At 46.5% G+C, this 22,323-nt stretch overlaps 1 protein-coding gene and 1 long non-coding RNA gene across 2 annotated transcripts; one reads left to right on the forward strand and one right to left on the reverse strand.

The window, feature by feature from the left end:
- Positions 1-1,138: 1,138 nt before the first annotated feature.
- On the reverse strand, positions 1,139-11,583 carry Ccne1 (cyclin E1). The gene is made up of 12 exons (XM_003466633.5): positions 11,379-11,583; positions 10,865-10,916; positions 10,668-10,755; positions 10,379-10,447; positions 6,271-6,416; positions 6,013-6,148; positions 3,921-4,067; positions 3,127-3,222; positions 2,818-2,952; positions 2,611-2,722; positions 2,357-2,514; positions 1,139-1,802 (listed from the first exon to the last, which is right to left on the reverse strand). Exons 2-12 carry the CDS (start codon positions 10,885-10,887, stop codon positions 1,680-1,682), a joined length of 1,233 nt encoding a protein of 410 aa, XP_003466681.1. The 5' UTR covers positions 10,888-10,916; positions 11,379-11,583; the 3' UTR covers positions 1,139-1,679.
- Positions 11,584-17,235: 5,652 nt separating this feature from the next.
- On the forward strand, positions 17,236-22,054 carry LOC134476724 (uncharacterized). Its single transcript, XR_010048527.1, has 2 exons — positions 17,236-17,439; positions 20,627-22,054. It is a non-coding gene; the product is annotated as an uncharacterized LOC134476724 (long non-coding RNA).
- The last annotated feature ends 269 nt before the right edge of the window (positions 22,055-22,323 follow it).

Below are 22,323 nucleotides of genomic sequence, written 5' to 3' on the forward strand. Positions count from 1 at the left end.
CTTCTTCAGCAGTATTTTCCATCAAAAATGAAAACTAATCACTTTTTAGGATTTTGCCAACATCCCTTACAGATGATCATCACTGAAAACTCACTGCTAGGTCAAGTGTGGGTGGCATATGCCTATCCCAGCACTCAGGAGGCTGTAGCAGGAGGATCACTGTGAGTTCATGGGCTACATAGTGAATTTGAGGTTAGTCAGAACTACTTACCAAGGCTTATCTCAAAAATAAAATTTTTTTAAATGGCTGTTTTTCTATTTTTTAAGTTTTTCCAACATAAAGTGGTACTTATTTGCTCTTTACCATCCCTTATACACATCAGCCCTCTACCCATACACCCTTCAGCAGTGTTAAGACAGTGAAGCACAAGGTGTGGGAAGGTCACCAGGACTGGGGCTTGAAGCAAGGGCCTCGGCACTGAGTTAGATGACCCCTACCCCTAACCTTTAAAATTTTGAAATACAGCTCAGCCAGGCCCAAACTTAAAATTCTCCTGCTCAGACCTCCCAGGTGGCTGTTACAGGCATGCAGCACTATGCCCAGCAAGACCACCACTTTGACACCACCCAATGAAAAGTGGTATTGGCATCGGCGGGATGTGTTAGACTTTCAGGGGACAATGTCTTACCAAGGCTCTTGATTCCCCTGCCAGCCAAGAAACAGGCTGTACCCTACAATCCTGGCCTTGAGCTGCACATTTTACTTTGCATGAAGCCTATCTTTAGCCTACTATGGTAACAAATTCTATGATGCCTCTAGTCTTTAGGTTAAAATCTGCATAAGGGTGGAAAAAGATTCTTTTAAATGAACTTCAAACAGTTCTGTGGAGGAAATTATCCTCAGAAATCCTCTTGTGTGTGGAAATGACTTTACTACTACAGCCCCTGATGGTTAATGACCCTGACATGAGCAATGACTTGTGTGGGTCATCATGGGAGAAGTCACAATTCAAAGCCTCTCAGCTCTGGGACCTCAGGAGACCAGGATGCTGCACCTGAAGCTCATTTCAAAGTTTTCTTTTAAATACATTTCCTCAAAAGACCTCACCTTCCGGAAGCATGAAGACAAGAAATAGAACTTGATATAGCCACACCAGAGGTTAGCCAACTTTTGGTCTTAATGACCACACACAGCTCATAAAACCAGCTGTCTCAAAGACAGTATTATCTTTATTAAACAGGGATAGATATAGCAGCACTTACGAGAGTTCATAAAAGGTACATAAAAGGTACACTGCAAGGACAGTGTTTCAAGTGCAGCCCTGCCCCGCTGTTGTGGGCTCTGCATCCCAATGGGGGCTTGATCGCGCGTGTCGCCTAACACCACGCAACTCAGAGCACCCGCGTGGAGATCAGCGAAGCACTGGCGCTCCTTTTTAAGCCTTTCTCATTTCTGTGAAGTTGATCAAGCCAAGTATCACCTTCCTTAGCAGCATCTGGAGCACGCGTTGGTGTTCGGGAGGTGGCTGGTGTACTTGACCCACTTATTAAAAAAAAAACCCTAGGAATTTAATAAAAAATATTTCTCCCGCCTAAAGCCGTCCACAGAAATACTTCTGTCACGGGAGAGACACTCTTCCACTTAAATATCTGTAAAAGCTAGCACAGGCCTCCACTGCAGCACAGAGCGAGGAGCAGGCACTTCCACACAACTGTCTCTGGGGGAAAGGCTGGTGTGGTCAGGCTGTGTCTGGCTCACTGCTCTGCTTCTCACTGCTCTGCGGCGGGGTGAGGACGCCGGACGGGAGAGGAGAAATCCTATTCTGTTCGGACAACATGGCTTTCTTTGCTTGGGCTTTGTCCTGTTGACCAGAAGAAAAGGGAAGGTGGTTAGGGTACAAGAACTTATGCTTCACTTTATCGTACGGTTTTTCTACAGAAGCAAAGGGAGAAAATAGCAAAAAAGCAGCCTAAAAGAACAGTCTTATGTGATACGTAGCTATGTCATCTATAGACCACAAAGTCTTTTTCAAGGAGTTAAAAGAATTGGAGTTTTTCTAGGATTGCAAGCTCCAGCCCTGTGTGGGCAATACAGTGAGACTCTGACTCAAAATAAAAAATAAGGGCTGGAGATGTGTGAAGGCTGTGGGTTCAACCTCAGTACCATATTAAAAACAAAAAACAAACAAGAGTTTTTCTAGGATGCCTCAAGCTGGCTTAAAGGAAAATGAACAAGTAAGCTGGCAAGTTTTGTTTTTGTTTGTTAAAACAAAGTCTCATTCATTACATAATTCATAATGGTTTTGAATTCACAGCAATCCTCCTGCCTCAGCCTTCCAGAATGCCACCACACTTTAGGGAATTTTAATTAGGACTTGTCTGGACAACAAAGAATGAAATAAGGAACAGTAAATACCAGCAAATCCAAGCTGTTGATATGAGTCTGTATGTTATGGGAATCTTCAATAGGAACTCCTCGGAAGTGCTTTATTTTGGAACTTCCTGTCTCCCTTATAACCATGGCAAATGGAACCATCCATTTGGCACACTTCTCTATGTCACGCCACTGATACCCTGCAATGATAAGAAATTACAGGCTCAATGTGGGACTACACATGGTTCATAAGTTTAAAGTGCCTTGTTTAGGAACTCACTGGAAAGTCAACCTACCTGAAACTTTTTGCATCATTTCAGATGAGGAGAAATGATACAAGGCAGAAGCAGCAAGGACACCATAAGGAAATTCTAAGCAGCCAACATCCAGAACACAGAGATCTAAAAGCTATGGAGAAAAGAACATAGGCTGACACACATCGCTTGTGGGGTTCCTCACTCTACTGGGAAGGGGGAACCCCTGGAGGAAAGGGAGCCACTTACCTCTGCGATCTGTATAAAGATTTGCTGGGGGTACTGTGGCAGCAGCACTTCGTATACATCATTTAGATATGCAACCTGCATGTACACATTGAGCCAGGACACAATGGTCAGGGGACTTAAACGCCACTCCAGAGCCTAAAGGAAAACAGGACAGAGACCAGCAGCTGTAAAAAGAAGTTCAAAATGCAGCTGTGTTCCATGCCACAACATGTCCAGCTGGAGAAGACCTAGTAGATACACCCACACTTCATGTAGGGAGGACATTATGTATGCATTTAAAACATGACGGGAAATTAACTTGTAACCGACCTGCATAATCACTAATTCCATGGTGAGAATTTCATCTCCTGAACAAGCCCCATCCGTAACGTAAGCAAACTGGTGCAACTTTGGAGGATAGATTTCCTACAAAGAAATAAAAGGAAAATACCATTAGCAAAAAGCCAATCTCTAATGCTTTTAACTTGTAATATGCATCCAAAATTACTACTTTCGGCATTGTGGCATGGCAAAAGGATGCAAGAATTGAATCAATACAGGAGATATGTCAGCAGTCCAAAATGTATTAGTTGTAAAAGAAATGTAACTCCTACCCCTACTGAGTCTATCAATGAATAAATACACAGATGAAAAAAGCTGGACAACACATTCTTTTATAATTATATCAAACTAATCTTTGAAGTTCAGCTTGTCATTTAATATTAACTACAGTAAGCTAAATGTCCTACAAACTGACTCCCCATCTCTCATTATAGTCAGTTCCCAGGTTTTATGCCGTTGAGCTAAATCCCCAGCCCCTATCTGTACCTATCTTAATAGAGAAAAATAGAGGATATGAACCATGATGGTGTATGCCTGGAACCCTAGCACTTGGGAGATTGAAGCAGGAGGATCACTGTAAGTTCAAGGTCAGCCTGGATCACATAGTGAGTTCAAGGTCAACTTGAGCTACATAGCAAGACCTTGTCTCAAAAACTAAAAAAAAAAAAAAAAAAAAAAAATTTATATATATATGTTATAAACAAATAGTTGACTTCTTCCCCTGTATCTCAATAGATCTCAAGAAACACATGCATTATAACAAATATTTGAAAATTAATTACCTCAAGTTTGGCAGCAATAAATAAAGATGAAATCCCAATAAGCTGTAAAACTGTTTTTACAATATTTTCTTGTGTTGCCATATATCGATCAAAGAAATCTTGTGCCAAGTAAAATGTCTCCCTGTGAAGTTTATAGACTTCACACACCTGAAAAAATATTTAATATGTTTTAGAACAGTTACTTGAAGGGAAAAAAAAAGAAGAGTCAAGAGAGTTAAGAAAAGTAACCACTTTTCGGAGAAGATGGGTACCTTGGCTAACCCCAAGCACACACACAATGAAAAACTACAACTCAGACATAAGGATTAAGTGTTTTATGATCTATACAATAATAAGAACAAATGTTCACAGGCCAAAGAAAGGTTTTGAAGCTTGGTGAAAGCAGCACATTTATGAAATAAGACATAAATAAATCCAAATTTTTGAATTTTCTCAAAAAATGTTTCCTTTCTTTGTAAGCTTCATTAAGACTTAGGGAAAGAACTAGCAAATTTCCTGACCGCTCAGCAATACTGGAGAGAGTTTAAAAGCTGGAACACACATTTATTTAAAGAGTATAATATGCTCTACCAAAAAAAAAGTATAATATACCCCAACACTACACCATAACAGCCAACAGTTTTGTTGAAAAGCATTAAAACCCAGAGACCCAGACTATAGTTCAGGTTCTGGCTTAGACAAGCCCACTCATTTCAGGGATTCTAAATTAAATAATTTTTAGGACTCTACTTGCTCTGCCTACCTCCCAAGACTGCTAGAGGATCTGATGGGATTGAAAAAACCTAGGAAAATTAGTCAACTCATATTGCCATCAAAAGTCTGCTATACACATGTAACAGTAATACCACACTACCACCCACTAAACCGGATGTCCTCAGTCAGTGTAATTCCTGGGGTTAGAACACAGAAAAGGTGCCAGAGAAACCAAATATAGAATTCTGCTAGAAAATTCCATCAATCACCACAATCTCTAAAGACCAGATTAAGCTGTATATAGCTATTTATAAAAATATTCCTAAAAGAAAACCTGAAGTGTTCTTTCAAAGTATAAAAGCATCAACCACATTACACAAATAGAGCCTTGGTCACAACATTTTTATGAGTTGGAATCTAAGGGATTAACATACTCTAGGTGTGTCAAACGGTGGCTCTGGACAGCTACTAATTTGGTCTCCAAAACTGCCAGCTTTTAATATTATGATCTTGAGCAATATTTTTCATGTCTTGATTGTCCAGGGCTCAAGCACAGAGAGTGTGCCTGCGATGAGCCTCTTCATTCAGCGTAACCCATGGGAACCAAAACATTGGACACCAATTTACTGCTTCAAGAAATTATAAAATAGTGCAAAGAAATCAAAAAGGCTTTGTGACAAGGGTTTTTTTTGTTTGTTTGTTTTTTGAGACAGGGTCTCACTGTGTAGTTCACGCTGGCCTCGAATTCATGGCAATCCTCCTGCCTCAGGCTCCCCGAGTGCTGAGATTATAGGCATGTGCACACCTATAATCCTAGCACTTAGGAGGCAGAAGCAGGAGGATCATTAAGTTTGATGTCAGCCTGGGCTACACAGTGAGTTCAAGGCCAGCTTGAACTACAGAGGGAAGACCTGTCTCAAGAAACTAACAAAAAGCCGGGCGTGGTGGCTCATGCCTATAATCCCAGCACTCAGGAAGCTGAGGTGGGAGGATCATTGCGAGTTCGAGACCAGCCTGGGTTACAAAGTGAGCTCAAGGCCAGCCTGAACTGCATAGAGACCCTGTCTCAAAAAAGACAAAAAAAAAAGAAAAAGAAAAAATATGCAAGTAGACCTGGGCATGGTGGCACATCTCTGTAGTCTCTTGGGAGACTAAAACAGAAGGAATGTTGTGAGTTCAAGGCCAGTGTCTCAAAGAACCAAAAACATCAATAATTTAAAAAAAAAAAACACCAAGTAAAAACATTAAGACTTCTACAGTAAACACAGTATGCAGCTTCAGAGATACAGAAGGTACAGATGGAATCAACCAAAACACATATACATGCAAGAGATCATAACAGCATACAAGCACCTAAAAATGGTCAGTCCTTCTGGTGAATGGAAAAACTCACACTCACCTCCATTAACCAATCCAGAAGAATTGCTCGCATTTTAGGCTGCAGAAGAGGGTGTCGCTGCAAAAAGTGCTCATCCCGTAAATATGTTTTTTCTTTGTTTAACATGATTTTCCAAACCTCCTCTCTATTTGCCCAGCTATAAAAAACAAAAAACAAACAAAAAGCCCCATCAAGAGTCAATGTACATCCATGTAACCAGGCCTGAGAAGATGGACTAAGGGAACAAGAAACCACATGGCAGGGCCAGAGCTTGCTTACTTCAGCACAGGCAACGGTGAGGCCCTGGGTGGTGGGGCGGCTTTCCGAGGCACGAATGCAGTATTTGGATATTCTGGCTCACCATCTTCTTTATCAGGTGTGGGCAACAAAGAGGGGACTGCACATGCTGTATTATTGTCCCAAGACTGCAAATGAAAAACACACTTTAAAACATTTGATGTAAACCAGCTATTTTTACACTCACTAATTTGTAGATCAGGAGCTGTAAAAATATCTCCATGCCACGGAGTAATCTCCAGGCCTCATTTTTCTGGCCTGAGATGAAGATGACATGGAGAAGTAAAAGCTGCAGTACAGTAATGACTCCTGGCTTTCCTTTCATTTCTGTAACTAGCTTAGGAATCTAGGCAGTACTTCCCAAGGAAACTAGGACATCAGTAGCATTTTACCCTCCACATCATCTCTTTCAGGTGAGGTGCTTGAACACAAAAGAGACATAGGAAAGGTAAGATAAAATGCAGACAGCCCATACATTACAATAAAGACTGGTCAAATATGTCACACAGTGGGAATCTTTTTTTCCTAACTCAAAACAGCACACATAGCCACCTAGTTAAAACTAAATCAAGCAATGGTCACAGGTCATATTAAGAAGTCCATAGAGAGACACTTCTACAGACCTTTGAATCCTACGCTAGAGTCCCAGCCTCAGAGTAAGACTTACACATGTAATGAATTATGATATCTTTAAAAATCAAAGTATGTTTTTATCTAGGGTTTCGGGAACTTTATTCAATTTTCTATACTTAGAAAAGTCTAAGGTCATTTTGCCAGTTAGGATAGTTTCTGCTATAAAATAGTAACTGAAAATACTGCTAAGCAGGTAATATTGCTAGTGTGAAAGCTGTGAAAATCCCATTTTGAGTATTGCTAATCATCTTTGACTCCTTATGACACTTTTCTTCCTTATACAAAACTTTCTGAGGTATCTAACAGTCTAGGATTCTGCTTCACATAAAAATGCTGGGTCTCTTTGAAAATTAAACAACAAAATGGTCATGGGAAGAAGTTTTTAGGTAACAGGGTGCTCTTTCCATTAAGAATGGTCTCAGATTAAGAATCATCCAAAGTTCTGTGGTCTTGAAGCAGACCACAGAGCTCTTGCCTTTTTTTTCTTAATCAGAGATCATTAATGTTGACCTGAGGGCTAAATAGATGAGAATGACCAAAAATGAACATGGACTCTCCAACTCTTAAAAACTCCTTTCCAGACACAGTACACAGGCCATCCTCAAAGGAAGCTCAATCTTGTCACCTAGTGGAAAAAAGCAGAGCTGGAAAGGGCTTCTACTCCACTCACTGTACAAAGAATTGGGCATGCAAATTATCCATGACAGCTCCTGCCAACAGCTGTGCAAGAAAGGCAACTTCTTTTCAGTTCCAGTATCACGTGCTGGTAGTATTTCCTTAACTCAAAAAGGTTCACGTTACAACTCCTCTAAGTTGCTCCTCGTTCAAGAATAAATTCTAGTTTTGGAGGCACAAGGGGGCCACCCTGCAAGGCCAGTTGGCTGGCATGTGTGAGAGCTGGTCTTTGGAGATAAACCAGCAGTACTTCCCAACCTCCAGTTCCTAGACAGATTAGGTGAACCACAGCAGAAAAATGGTTTCCAAAGGAGCCAATGGATGAGACACAATAACTAAGTCTGTGCTCTATACCTTGGTATATCCCAGGTTCCAAGGAACCAAGATTTGGTTGACTTTATTTTGACTACTGCTAACCATCTCTAACTCCTCAGGACACCATTCTTCCTTATACAAAATTTTCTGACTTCCTTATACAAAATTTTCTGAGAGGTATTTAACAGTCTAGCATTCTGCCTCAAATAAAAATGTTTAGTGTCTTCTGAAAATCAAACCAAATGAACACGGGGAATAGGTTTTAGGCAACAGGGCATTCTCTCCATTATGAATGGCCTCAGATTAAGAAGCATCTAAAGTTCTGTGGTGTCCAAGCAGTTACACTGAACCTAGCATGATGACTTTTACTCTAAAGTTGGTCACGGATGAACTGTAACTTCAGAGAAAAACACTGTGTAATTAGTCAGTAAAAAAGTTGTTATACCTGCCAAAAATCCAGCTTGATGAATCTTCACAGGAAAAGAACAAAAATATATCACTTAAAAATAGATGGGCAATTTTTAAGCTCTATGCTACGAAGTGTGCAGAAACCTGTTGTCATTAAATCTCTGGACAGCCATGAAAATGCCTTCCCGTGAGAAACAATATGCTAGTCACCTACCACAGCTATCACCACTCTATGAGCCAGAGACAGAGCCACAGGCTTGCCCTAGACGCTCGAAGCACTGCTCAGGTTATCCCTGAGAACTGGAATCTAAAACTGTCAATGCCAACAGCTTTATTTCATCTTCAGTTGGAAATTGCTGTTCAAAACACAGATGGGAAAATAATCTTCAATTTTACAAAGCAGGGACTCATTTTATAATATCTATAAAATCATTTGAAAGGTTTGGTTTTTTGTTTTTTTTTTTAAGAGAAAGACAAAAGAAAACTTGGGATGCGCTATCTTACTGCCTTTCCTGCACTGAACGATTTCTTAACAGAGAGGAAAACCAACCCCTCATTTGGTGTTCAATGGGTCCTCCCCCTCAGAAATGCCACTCACTAAGCCCTATGCACAGTGACGTCTGCTATAGCAAACAAGGTTCACAGCAGCTGCCATGGCTGCCACTCGCTGTTCCACAAACTGATGTGCTGCCCTTGCAAGCCAGGTTGGACCGTGCACTCAGGTCTAATACTGTTCCTGCTCAATTTTTATCTGTGACAGAGGCAGAAAGCCAGAACAGCTAGGTTCGAGACAGGCTGCTCCCCACACCAGAGCCATAACTATAGTCTCCAGCCATTTCTGGAAGTAAAGAGATAACACAGACTCTTTCTGTGCAAAGAACTTCTGATATTCTAATGATATCATGCTATAAGCAAGAATTTTGGCAGGAACTCAAGGGGCAAGAAAAATGGCATAATCAATGAAAAAGTGTTGTGATGCCCACATTATACACTGTCCCATTAATATTCTTGCTGAGGCCATGTTAAGTCCAAATAGCAAGGTAGGTAATCGGCTGGAGTTTTTTTTGTTTTTCAAGACAGGGTCTCACTAGGTTGCTAAGTTATAGACAGGATGGACTCAAAATCCTCCTGCCTCAGCTCCCACAGGGATTACTTATCTGTGCCATCAAGTCCAACTTAGATTAAATCTTACATATTTATTTTCAGACAGAGACTACATAGTTCAGGCTGGCCTAAAACACATGGTAATCTTCCTGTCTCAGCCTCCCAAGTGCTGGCATTACAGGTATACCACCACATCTAGCCAGGGCAAGTAACTGCTAGATGGGCCAGAGCAGTGGTGAGGCATACTTGTTGCAGTGGGCTATTCATATCATTGAAAGCTCTAAAAAGTTTGTCCTCACTGGACTAGAGGATCTTTCAGAACCACAAAGGGCAAGCTTGACCTAAAGGCAATGGGAAACTGCGAGTGGTGCCACATAACCAGACTCAGCACTTAGGGAGCTGAAGCAAGAAGACTGCTATGAATTTGAGGCCTGCTTGGGGTACACAGTTCAAGGACAATCTGAAGTACACAGTGAGACCTGTCTCAAAAAAAGAAAAAAAAAAATCTAAAGGTAATGGGAAGTTCTTAAGCGCCATGACTAAAAAGGTGAGTGTGGGGTGAAGCAGACGTCCCACCCCAGTTTACCAACCACTGGAAAGCCTACAGGCCAACTGTGCCCCTGACTGCACAGGACTCTGGGTTGCTTTCTTCCTAAGTCTCAGTTTCCTCACAGGCAAAGGAAGAGGACAGATGTCCTCTCTGGTTCTTCTAAGACATCAGAACGTATTTGTAACTTCAAAGGGCACCAGTTAGGAACACAGCCCTTCCTAGAATCCCAAGCTGCAGAGCCCAGTGTGTAGGACAGGGATGGCGCTCAGCCATGTGGACTGGGACTCCAGGGAGTGTGAAAAACTAACCCTAACCACATCTTCTGCAGCAGAGAATGTGTGAACCCAATGGGACCCAGAAGAGCAAGAGGCACTCCATGGAGATCTAGTCTATCAGTTGACTTACCTGACTGCCACACTGGCCTCTCACAGTCCTGTCAATTTTGGCAACTTCTTCATCCGGGTCCTGCAAAAACTAACATACAACAGCCCCCACCCCCAAGGAAACACATTGAAGACAAAAACAGAGACAGAAAAGGGGGAAAAGTTCATTAGATTATGTGTGTCATTTCTGACAAAGGGATGCCTCCCCAAGTAGTCCCCCATCTCTATATATATGTGGGGAGACCCAAGTTTGGTACCCAGGTTAAGATGGAAGGTGGAAAACCTCCTCAACCTGTCCTCTTTGTACTCACAACGGCCACATTCGCCTTCCTTTTCCTGGAGCGAACGGAAAGGTCAGTGCCACCTTCATCTTTCATGGTGTCCTTTTCCTTGGCATCTCTGCAAAGCCATGGTGACAGAGTTAGGGGTGAGCACTCCCCAAATCTCAGCCCGCCCCTCCCCCACCAGTGCGCACCCTTCCCCTCCCCGAGTCAGCCCGGACACTCACCTCTCTTTCCTTTCCCTTGGCATGGCGCAGGGCACGGGCTCCGACCTCAGGCCTGGGGGCACGGAGCGGGCAGCAGGGTGAGGACGGCGGAGGAGGGGGCTCGGGCCCGCCTCCCGCCAGCACCCCTCCCCCTCCCGCGCGGGCGGTGGCGGCGGGAGCCTCCTGGGCCGGCCGGGAAAATGGCCGATGGGCCGGGGTGGCCTGTCACCCGCGGCAGCGCCCCGCAGCCCGCGATCCCGGGTCCGAGTCTGGAGTGGGGGAGGGGGCCCACACTGCACCTCTGGTTCCCTCTCCGTTCATCGCCCGCCTTGGGGCCAGGGCTGCCTCAGTCTCCCTTCAGCACCTCCCCCTGACCTGTCGCTAAGCCACCCTACCCCGGGCACCTCGCGCTGACGCCCCCGGGACCCGAACACCCAGCGCCCCACCCCCACTCCCGGCCCGACCCGGCCCGGCCCGGGCGCCCCAAGAGTCCCCGCCCGCGGCGCCCGTCCTCCCAGCCCGCGAAGGGCCTCACCCGAAACCGTGTCCGCGAGAAGCAGGCGCGCACGAGCCGAGGCGGGAGGCCGGGGGCGAGCGGGAAGCCGAGAGGCGGGAGACAGCGGCGGGCCAAGCGCGCGGCGGTGGCGGGATCCGCGCCTGCCCCCTACACCGCGCTAGCGGCCAAGCCGGCTGCTCCTGCGCCCGGCTTAGAGCGGGACATTTAAAAATCCCAGCGCGCGGAACCAGCCCCGGCCCGCCCTCGCACCTCCCCGTCGCCTCCGCCCCGCCCCGCCCCTGTCGCAGAGCCAGCCAGCGAGGCGCTTCGGAGCACCTGGAGGCGTGGCCTGAGGTGGGCGGGACCTAGGTGTGGGGCGGGGTTGAGGCGGGGCCGCAAGAGTTGAACCGCGCGGAGGCGGAGCCAAGTGACAGGCCTGCGCGCGGAGCGACAGGACGCGGGACGTGGTGGGCGGGACCACGAAGCCGTGGCGGGGCCTGCTTGGAGCGGGACGCGGGAGAGCGGATCGGCGCGCGCGGCCAAGGGGCGGGGCCGAGCCGGCCGGACGCGGGAGAAGTCTGGCGCGCGCGCGGCAGAGGGGCGGACCGAGGGGCTGGGGGCGGGGCCGAGCGGCGCGGGAGCCGCAAGAAGCCGCGTGGCGGGAGCTGACTGAGTTTAAGTGCGGCTGGCAGCGCGGATTGGAGCCGTGTTAGGCCTGGCCGGGCAGAATCGGAGAAGCGCCTGGCTTGGGACGCCTGGCCTTGATCCCTCAGTCCGTCAGTCCGCCAGCTTTGCGCGCGCACTGTCCCTCCCGGCACGTCTTCCCCGCCCCTCAGACGCAGAGTTCCGGGCCCTGAGTCCGGGGCGTGGATGTCCCCAAGGTCGCAGCGCATGTTTCCTGGGCCTGGAACCAGGGCTTCAGGGCTACGGGCCTGGTGTCCCGTGGACCAGATGTTATTTCTGGCCCCGTGTCCATTCAAGTGTCAGCGCCTTCATTCGTTCGTTCGTTCATTCATTCATTCATTCAACTATACCTGCACCTTCCTGTGCGCCTTCCTTACATGTCCCTCCTCCGCAAGCCAGGCCTGAACGTCAGAAGGCCTTTCTGACACTGGGATCCCCATGCAACCGTCTGTAGCTTAAAATCTTGCAACAGTTTCCCCTGGGATGAGATCTGCAGTCCCTGTCTTGGCCTATGAAGCCAAACTGGGGTAGTCCTGCCCTCGGATCTGGTCTTCAGGCCTCTGCACCTCTGTCCACCCTCATCCTTCTTTAGGTAGTACCCTTGGAGCTTGCTGTCCCTCCTCTGGCCAATTTGGGCTGCTTGCTGTTCTGGAGACTCTTGAGGTCTTAAGGGGCCAACTCATCTACAACAAGCCTCTCCAAGGACTCCCTCTGGACTTTTCTGTCCTGCCACGGTTCCCTCTCACTGATACCATGTGTGTCTCACTCCCTGTGCCCTTGTCCCTCTGCCTATCCTGTCTCTTGATGTAGGCCTCAGCTTTTTTTTTGTTTGTGTTTCTGTTTTTGTCTTTTGAGACAAGGTCTTGCTCTGTAGCCCAGGCTGGCCTCAAACTTGAGCATTCCTCCTGCCTCGGCCTTCAAAGTGCTGGGATTTGGGGCATGGACCACCACCCCTGGCCAAGGCCTCAGCTCTTGGCATGTTGCCTAGAGCAAGGGGACCAGTTAAACCCAATTTGTGAAAGAATGATTAAAAACACACAGCCAATCATTGTCATTAAACAATTGTATTAAACAATTGTCATTTGCAAGTACCTTCCATACTCCAGGTGGTATGAAAGAGAGGGGTCTGAACATCCCCAAGTTCCTTGCTCATGTTCATATACAGCCTGTCTCATCTCCTTCAGCAGCCATTGAAGTTAGCACCTGGGTGTTGTTAATGTGCCTTGAGTCTTCCCCAGAGACCCTAACAACCATATTTGTGGTGCCCCAGGATTTTTTGAGGCCAAACTACTGACACAATTTGTTTAGCATCAAAACCTGTCCGCCCAACCTTATGCTGGTTACTATGTGATAACATTTCCAAAATGGCTTTTGGGGTTAAATCCTTCAAAGTGTTATCTCAATTCAGTTTCACAATAATACAATCATATTGACGCCTGATCATCCTATTTCAGTTTTCTTTAGCAGTTATTGCAACATGTATTCCCATCAACAAAGCATGAGCGTTCCAGATGCTTCATTACATAGCTGACATGTTCATGAACAATCAAATGTGTTAATAAATTTTGTTATGTAGCTGGGCATGGTGGCACATACTTGTAATCCCTGCACTTGGGAGGCTGAGGCTGGAGATTGCCAGAGATTCCAAATCAGCCTGGATTACATAGTTTGAGACTAATCTGAACCACATAGTGAGACTGTCTTGCAAAACACCTCCTTCCCTGCAAAAGGAAGAATGTACAACAGTAAAAAAGCACAAACCACCAAAAACATGCAGCAACAGAAATGAATCTCTTGGACATAACACTGAGCACAAACATATATTAGAAATTCTCTTTTCTTCAAAGTTAAGGAAAATTGGGTTGGGGTTTTAGCTGGGTGACAGAGCACATACGGCAGGGGGAAAACAGGAAGAATATGCAACTGGGAATCAGAACAGTAGTTACCTCTGGAGTGAGGATATTAACCAGAAGAGACCAAGAAAAACTTCTGGGTACCACACAGATTCAGGTCTTGGTCTGAGAGGTGGCTGCAGGGCTACTACCCTACATAATCCTATACATAAAACTTCCTGAACTATATCCTCAGGATGGGTGCACCTTGCCCAATATCTCACACAGACACCCCTAACATCAGTATGGTTTAACAATCTACTTTACCATGGTACAGAAACATACACAACCATTCTGTTCTTACATTTAGTACAGTATTTAATAAATTATAAGATAATCAATAAATTACAACATTTTATGATCAAATATTCTTCGTGTGAGACAATTTTGCACAACTGTAAGCTAATGTAAGTGTTCTGAGTGTGTTCAAGGTAGGCAACGCTTAGTTATAACGTTTGGTAGACTAGGTGTATTAAATGCAGTTTTGACTTACAATATTTTAAGATTACAATATGCTTATAACCCTATTGGAAGTTGGAGAGCATCTATAAATCAGGTTTTTTTTTAAAGTACTTTGTTTTTTCTTTTGTTGTTGTTTGGCTTTTCAGACAGTTTTGTTATGTATTCTCGACTGGCCTTGAACTCACTATATAGCTCAGGTTGTCCTCAAATTCACATCGATCTTCCTGCCTCAGTCTCTGGAATGCTGGGATGTGCGTGCCACACATCTGACTTGTTTTTCTTTCTTTTTGTGTGTGTATGTCTTTTTGTGACAAGGTTTCACTGTGCAGTTCAGGGCAATCTTGAACTCATAGCTGTCCTCCTGCCTGAGCTTCCCAAATGCCGGGATTACAGGTGTGTACCACATGCCCAGAGGTGGTTGATCAGGGAAGGTAAGGGTGTGGTTGAAGGCAGAACTGCTGAGCCTGTGTTGCTGAGCACTCTGGGCAAACCAAAGAAGAGCACGTTGGGAGGCTGCACGTGGGAATACTAGAAGACAAGCCTCATGTGAGCTGTGAGGTGATGCCAGGCAGTGTAAACAGGTCTAGGTTGTCAAATACAGAGTGACTGTAGCCCAGCCGGTGCCAGGCAACCCAAGTGTGGGAACACCCTGGAGGCTTGGCTCCTGACTCCCCGCCCCCTCAGCATGGGAAATCTGTTTGCACATGCCTGCCAGGCCAGCCACAGTCAGCCCCAGAGTGCCTGCTTCCCAAACCTTGGTTGCTGATCATAGGTGCTCACACTGCAGTACTTGGGTTCCCAGGTGGGGAGATTGTGAACTCCTGGACTGTTCTAACTCAGGCTCAACCCCCTGTTCCACTGGAGAGTGAGCCCAGTCAACATCTCTTTAGATTAAGGCTGTGATCAGCTAAAAATCCCAGGGAAAAACAATAGCCTTTAAGCTTAATATGTGATAGAAGAGTGATATCAGCTGACATTTCTGAATTCTGTGCTAAGCTCAGGATTGCCAGGAACAGAGACTACTAATTTAAAGACTCTTTAAGAAATGGGAATGTGTGACCAGCTTGAGGATGTTTGGTGGGGGCAGAGCGCCACAAGCAGCTACTCCCTCAGTATGGGCAAAGGCACAAGGGGGCTTTGTTCTGTGTTCGACCATCATATCCCCAGCTTTAATGTAAATCTCCTCATTTTGGGTTTTCTGAAGACAGGCACAGCTGCAAAGCAGAGGAGGAGCTTGGAAAGAGAAGGGTCTGGCATCTCCCTCCTGGTCAGGGATCAACATTTTTCTCTAAGCACCCGGCTCTGCACTTTCATGGGAGAGGAAGATTCAACCAATCCGAGCACCGCATTCCTGGCCATATGATTGGTTAAGGCATAGGCACATTACGCAATCAGAGCCAATGAGAATCCTAAGGAGTTGCTAGGGTGAATAGAAGTGGGCCTGGAGCCATGAGGCCATCTTGCCACATAAATTGACCTGCTTTAGGGGGAAGTTCTTCCTGGAGAGCAGAGCCAGAGGTGCTGGAAGGGAGATTTCTGATCTGTTGAGTGCCTGCATCCAATCAGGCTCAAACTTGGATTACTAGGAACTTTCTGAGTTCTGAAACCAGTTAATTATTTTCATGTATTTATTTAGTCAGTTGGGATTATAACTTGCAACCAAGAGTGGTGGATGTGTCAGCGGGTGAGGAACCGACAACTTTGTCTAACCCACCAGTTCATTTCTGCTCACAAGTGAACCTCCTAGCAGTCCCTGAAACCCAGGTGGGCCCTTCTCCACAGTGTCTGCAAATCCACTGACCTTCTTGGGGATGCCAGGCCCCGGTTTAGAGTGACCTTTAAGGGTCTTTATCTCATCTCCCGAGGAATGCTGACTTCCCTGGCAACAGCCCCCAGGCGGCTTGTAGGAGCCACATAGGAATCCTCTGGTGAATCAGGCTGGCAGCCTCAGTATTCCCTGTGAGGCTATGTGGCTGCCCAGGGTCAAGCACCAGTGGACCTGGGTGAACTGGCATGGTCCTGCCCTCCAGGAACTCCAAAGAAGAGATCACACCAGCTGTGGGCAAGTTGGATACCAACACCCAAAACAGCATTGGACAGAAGTCAAACAGACACTGGCAACCTACAGAAAATTAGCAAAAATTTTAATTCCTCCACACAAAGGAGTTTCCAGCTCATTGAACAATTAGGATAATTTGGAAAACTTGAGCTCACATCTGTGCAGAGCAACAGCAAGTGGCTGCCTTCTGCTTTATTTAGGTATCAGCCTGACCACTGTGATTGCTCTCAAAAACCCCACCTTGAAGTTCAGAGCTAACTCAGGCTGAATAGTATGGTCCCAGATGAGGGAAGGTCCTGGTGAAAGGAACTAGAAGTAGGGAAGGAAGAAGGAATTAAAGAAAGGCATAGATTAGCAGTCTCCCAGGACTAGCAGCCCAAGCATTCCCCAGAACCCAGCCCATGTTCTGGAAAGCGGGATTTGGTAAGTAAATAGACGGACAGATGAATGAATGGGAGCAAAGGTGACAGCTACAGAAGCCTCTTCCAGGTGACAGCGATAGGAATCCAGGGAGGCTGGGGGCATGAAGTCCAGGCTGGGGCGCATTCTTTTGCTGGTACTAGGGACACAAAGGAGATTCCACACCCAAGGCCAGGACTTCCGGCCTCCCACCTCCTCCCTTCCTCCTGCTTGGCTCTGAGGGCCTCCCCACCTTCAATCTTTCACCATAAATTGTATTTCCCATGTCAATCCATTGGTTTGAAAAGGGAAACTTCTATTCCTAGCCTAAATGGAAAAACCAGCACCGCAAGAAGGAAAGTATTAAGATGTTTACGTCTGAAGACAGCACAGTGTGAGGCAGAGGCTGTGCCTGCCTCACTATGAGCCCAGGGCTCCATAGTTCTCTGTTTAAAAAAGGAAATTCCTAATGATCCTGCGTATGTTCGCTACCTGGGTAATCACACCCAGAGACAGGAAGTAGAATGGCGCCTGCTAGAGCTGAAGAAGGGGAGAGTGGAGACTCAGTTTTTGGGGACAGAATTTCACTTGTGGATGCCCTGAGGTAATGCTCATTAATGCTGCTGAACTATGCATTTACAAATGAGAGGAGGGGGTCTGGGATTTAGCTCAGTGGCATAAGAGCTTGGCACAAGGTCACGAGTTCGAACCCTGATACCATAAAAAAAAAAAAAAGGAAGAGAGGAGGGCTTGGAATTTAGCTCAGTGGTTCAAGTGCTTGCCTGGTAAGCACGAAGTCAGTGCCTGTTACCCTCCCCCCCAAAAAATGAGGAGCTAGGCATGGTGGTGCACACACTTGTAATGTAATCCCTGCACTCTGAGAGACTGAGGCAGGAGAATGGAGCCCAACTGGGTAATTTGGTGACTTAATGAGGCCCTGTCTCAAAATAAACATAGGGCTTGGATGTAAAGGTTCTGGGTTCAAGCCCCAGTACCTGAAAAATGATTGGGGTTGGAGATGTAGTTTATTAATAGAGGACTTAACTAGCATGAACAAGGCCCATAGTTCACTGCAAAAGAGAAAAAGAAATTAGCAAATTTTACGTGTGTTTTCTCTTAACTGTATTTATTTATTTTGGCTTTATTTTACTGTTTTTTACACAAGGTCTCATTATATGGTTAGCCTCAAACACTTGGAGATCCTCCTACCTCAGCCTCCAGAATGCTGGGATTATGGGAGTATACCACCAAACCCAGTTTATTTTGGCTTTTTCAAAACAGGATCTTGATATAAAGCCCAGGATGACCTAAACTCAGAGGATCCTCCTATGTCAGCCTCATTAGTGCTGGGATTGCACATTTGTGCCAGTTTATGACAATTTTTAAAACCAGGTAAATAAGCAGAGAGAGGTTAAACACTTCTCAGCTACAACTGAGCCCTTCCTCTTGATGAAGTTGAGCATCTGATGAGGATTGGCAGAGGAGCCACGGCTGGCTCATTGTGTGATAGATTATCTCAGATGGATGCACAAGATTGAGCCAGATGTCAGGGAGAGATCAGCAATGAACAGGGATATGGGGAGGCAGAGGAGGGTGCCCTGCAGGAGGTGGCCCTGGGTGCCCGCAGAGCTGTCCCCCGTGCTGAAGAAAGTTCCCTGGATGTGGGAGGGTGGAAGGTCCCAGCCTCCTGCTCCTAGTTTGCTATGACCTTGGGGGTGCACTCAGCCCTGGGCTTCTCTGCCCCAGGGATGAAGAGGCTGATAGAAGTGACCGTAACAAGCTCTATGTAGGCCCCCTTCAAAGGAGAAGGTGACTGCGTTTTCAGGGTCGCTTCCTAGGTTCCTTCTGATCAGTTTTTGGTGGGGAAGATGCATGAGTGCAGTCCCAGGATCTGAGGACGTAGGCTCCTGCTCCCTGCCATCACACCATTCCTGATGCCGGGAACAGAGAGACCTGGGGATTGTGTCACTGTGCCTGGCACAGTCAGTGCTTAGGAACTATGATGAATTCCAGATGCTCACCACTCACTGATGTGCTGGAGTGAGGAAGCCCACCAGTCACCACAAGCCAGCTAGGGAAATGCGGCCAAGGCGGCACCCCCCAGCAGCGGGGGCCCCTGCTCCAACATCACCTCCAACACCTGGAGGTGATGGTGTCAGGAGGTGAGACTTCTGCGGGGTGTTGGTTCCTTTGTGAAAGAGGCCTAAGGAAGGGTCCTGGTCCTCCCGCCTGCCATGTGGGGACACAGTGAAAGGACAGGTCTGAGAACCAGGAAGCAGCCTGCACCAGATACCGAGGTGGCTGGTACCTTGATCTCAGGCTTCTCAATCTCGATAATGTGAGCAGTGAGTTCTTTGATGTTTACAAGCCACTCAGTTTGTTGCACTTTGTGATAGCTGCCTGGAAAGATTAAGGTAGACACAACCCCTCCCCGCCCCTGTATTTTGTTTGTAATACTGGGGATTGAACCAGGCCCTTTGCACTGAATGACACCCGCAGTCTTTAAAGATCGTTTTTCTTACATTTTGAGACAGGGTCTCAGTCAGTCACTAAGTTTCCCAGGCTGAGCTCACACTTGTGATCTTTCTGCCTCAGCCTCCCAGAGTGCTGGGATCCTAGCTGTGCTCCACCATGCTTAGCTTCCACCCCCATCTTCAGCCCCCATTTTTGCAGCACTGCTCTTTTTTTTTTTTTTTTTTTTTTTGTTACTAGGGATCGAGTCACTAAACTGCTGAGTTAAATCCCTGGCCCGCTGCTGCTCTTTTTGTTGAGACAGGGTCCTGCTGCATAGTTCAGCCTGGCCTTGAACCCACTATGCACACCCCATCCCCTACCCTTCTCAGTGTCTTTGCTTCTCCTCTTTCACCTTTTCCTTTTTTGTTTTCTTGGAGGTTTTTTGAGACAGGCTCTTGCTATGCATTTCAGTCTGATCTGGAACTTACTATGCAGCTGAGGCTGGCCTTGAACTCATAGTAGTCCTCCTGCCTCAGCTTCCCAAGTGCTGGGATTACAGGTGTGCACCACAATGACTACTTTTTTTTTCTTTTTTTCTTTTTCCCTAGGTAGGTCTCACTACCTAATTTGGGTTGGCCTTGAACTCATGGTGATCTTTCTGCCTCAACCTTTCTAAATGCTGGGATTATTGGCATAAACTTCCACACCCTGCTCTTCCTCCTCTTATTTATTTATTTATTTATTTATTTTTCTTTTTTCTTTTTCTTTTTCTTTTTCTTTTTCTTTTTCTTTTTCTTTTCTTTTTTTTTTTTTTTTTTTTTTTTTTTTTTTGTGCCGAGGATGGAACTCAGGACCTCGAGATTTCCAGGCAGTTGTTTACACTGAGCTAAATCCCCAGCCCCCTTCCTCCTTTTAAATGATGGAATTCCTCATGACTTCACTGGGAGCCTTATTTCCCACACACTCCTTCCCAAGAACCCCTCCTCTCCCCACCCACACCCCTGTCCTAAATCTGATGGAAGACACCCAAAGGTGAACCCTGGATCTTCCCACCCTGGCCCTGCCTGCTGCTCCTTCGTTCAGGAAATGCCACCACCATTCCCTGGCTCAGACCCCTGTCTGCCCGACCCACAAAGCTGCATGCATTTCCTCTTGTTTCCTTCTCTGGCCTCTGTTCTGCGTACATCGCAGAACCCCAACCCCTACCCTCCATGTTTCTGGTCGGCTTGCTTCTCTCTCATGGCCGTCCTAGCCCAGCCACCTGCTGCCTGGATGGCTGCACAGTCTCTGGAAGACCCCTCGCCTCCTCCGGCTAAAATGTCCTCATCCCTGTGCAGTTATAGGGGTCACTGTTGGAAGTGGATCTCCTCCAATCGGCCCCTTCCGGAAACCACTGAAAGCTGCCCTGCGATTGTGTCTCACCTCACCGGAGCCTCAGTCTCTCCTTCTCCCGCTGCCTCCATCCTCCTGGCTCAGCCCACCGCGTGCCAGACCTTTCGCTGCGTGGGTTTGCACCTGCCCGACCCTTCCCCTGCTGTCTCAGAGACGGCTTCTCCAGCGTCCGTGTCCCCTCCTGCGGCCTCGCCCGGCCGCACTGTGTCTGTCTGACTTCTCATCAGTTTCTCCTGGCATCCTGGTTTTTTTAATTATAAAAATATTCAGATATACACATGAGCAGAGAGATGATAGTACCCTGGCCCCTCACAGACTCATCATAGGTATTTCATAATTAGAATTTTTCATCTCGGTTTTACTGAGCCAGGATTTTTTTTCTTGGCTGATATATTTTAAGGCAAATTCCAAACATGATGTCATTTCATTTTCACAGACTCAAGCATACATTTCCAAAGAGGATCCGTGTTTTCTTACATAACCACAACACCAGTAAGACACCTAGCAAAATGAACGATAATTGTCAGTATCATTTCATAGTCAGTTGAAGTCATATTTCCCCAGTGTCTCACATGTGTCTTAAACCGTCAGCATAAGTCACAATCCAAGCCCAACACATACACTGCATCTGGTTCTTGGATCCTTTGGTCTTTTCCAACCTGGAAGAGCCCCTTCCCTACCGTCTGTACTATGGACTCTGAGTCAGTGCCCTCTACAGTTGCTGCACGCTCTGGATTGGTCTGCACCTTCTTGGAGTCATGTAAGGCCTGCTCTCTTCTCCATGCTCCTTGTAGACAGAATGAGCTCCAGAAGCTGATGAGATTACACAGGTGATGCTGGAACTGCACCCTAGGACCTTCTCATTGAGCTATACCCCCAACCTTTCTTTTTACAAAAAGTTTTATTTTGAGGCAATCTCACTAAGCCTCTGAATTGCCCTGACTGGGCTGCAACTTGTGATCCTCCTGTCTCAGCCTGCCGAACTGGGGGAATATGCACCACCATGCCTGATGATCATCGTTTCTGGAATCAGTTGCTTGGTTTGCGATTGCAGAATGCTGTACATTCTCTAGCCATTCACTGAGGAGGACACGGGGTGGGAAGGGCTGCATAGTCTCTGGAGAGCTTTGAAACAACCATAAAACAGATGAAAAGTCCTCTGTGCTTTATCATCCCATGCCCTTGCAATCCTAGACGGTGTCAGCAGTGAAACACTCCTCCGAGCTGGAGCAGGGGACCCTGCCTTCCCTCCCCGACCTGGGCACACCCTGTCTACTCACCAGCATCTTCCGGAAGGAAAGTTTCCAGGGCCATTTAGTTGCCCGAAAAGACAACTCACTTGATGGAATAAATACTTCATTCTTTTAATTTAACTGCATATTTTTACTCTTCATAACATTTGAAACACTTTGCATTTGGACATTTGTTTACATGTTTGGGGCTCCTCTCCTGTCAAAAGGAAGCTGCCGGAGGTGCACGGGAGCCGCTCACATTGCTCACAGGATGAAGGTGTGTGAGGGATTCGGGGAGGGTGGGTGTGTGGGTTCCTGGTGGGTGGGTGGCTTCCCAGGTGGTGCCGGGCCCAGGGAAGATTGTGCGAGCACACGCAGAAGGGACATGTGTCCCTTCTTCTGTCTTGGGG

Source organism: Cavia porcellus, unplaced genomic scaffold (genome assembly GCF_034190915.1).
Source record: "Cavia porcellus strain 051 isolate PalLab524CR breed Dunkin Hartley unplaced genomic scaffold, mCavPor4.1 scaffold_7, whole genome shotgun sequence".
NCBI lineage: Eukaryota > Metazoa > Chordata > Mammalia > Rodentia > Caviidae > Cavia > Cavia porcellus.

What these genes read in the sequence shown, in the direction of transcription:
- Ccne1 (XM_003466633.5), bottom strand. Translation starts at nt 10,887, where the DNA reads ATGCCAAGGGAAAGGAAAGAGAG. An exon ending in TCTTTATACAGATCGCAGAG is followed by an intron (nt 2,723 to 2,817) that starts GTAAGTGGCTCC and finishes TTTTCTCCATAG; the next exon opens with CTTTTAGATCTCTGTGTTCT. An exon ending in AATGATGCAAAAAGTTTCAG is followed by an intron (nt 2,515 to 2,610) that starts GTAGGTTGACTT and finishes TTATCATTGCAG; the next exon opens with GGTATCAGTGGCGTGACATA.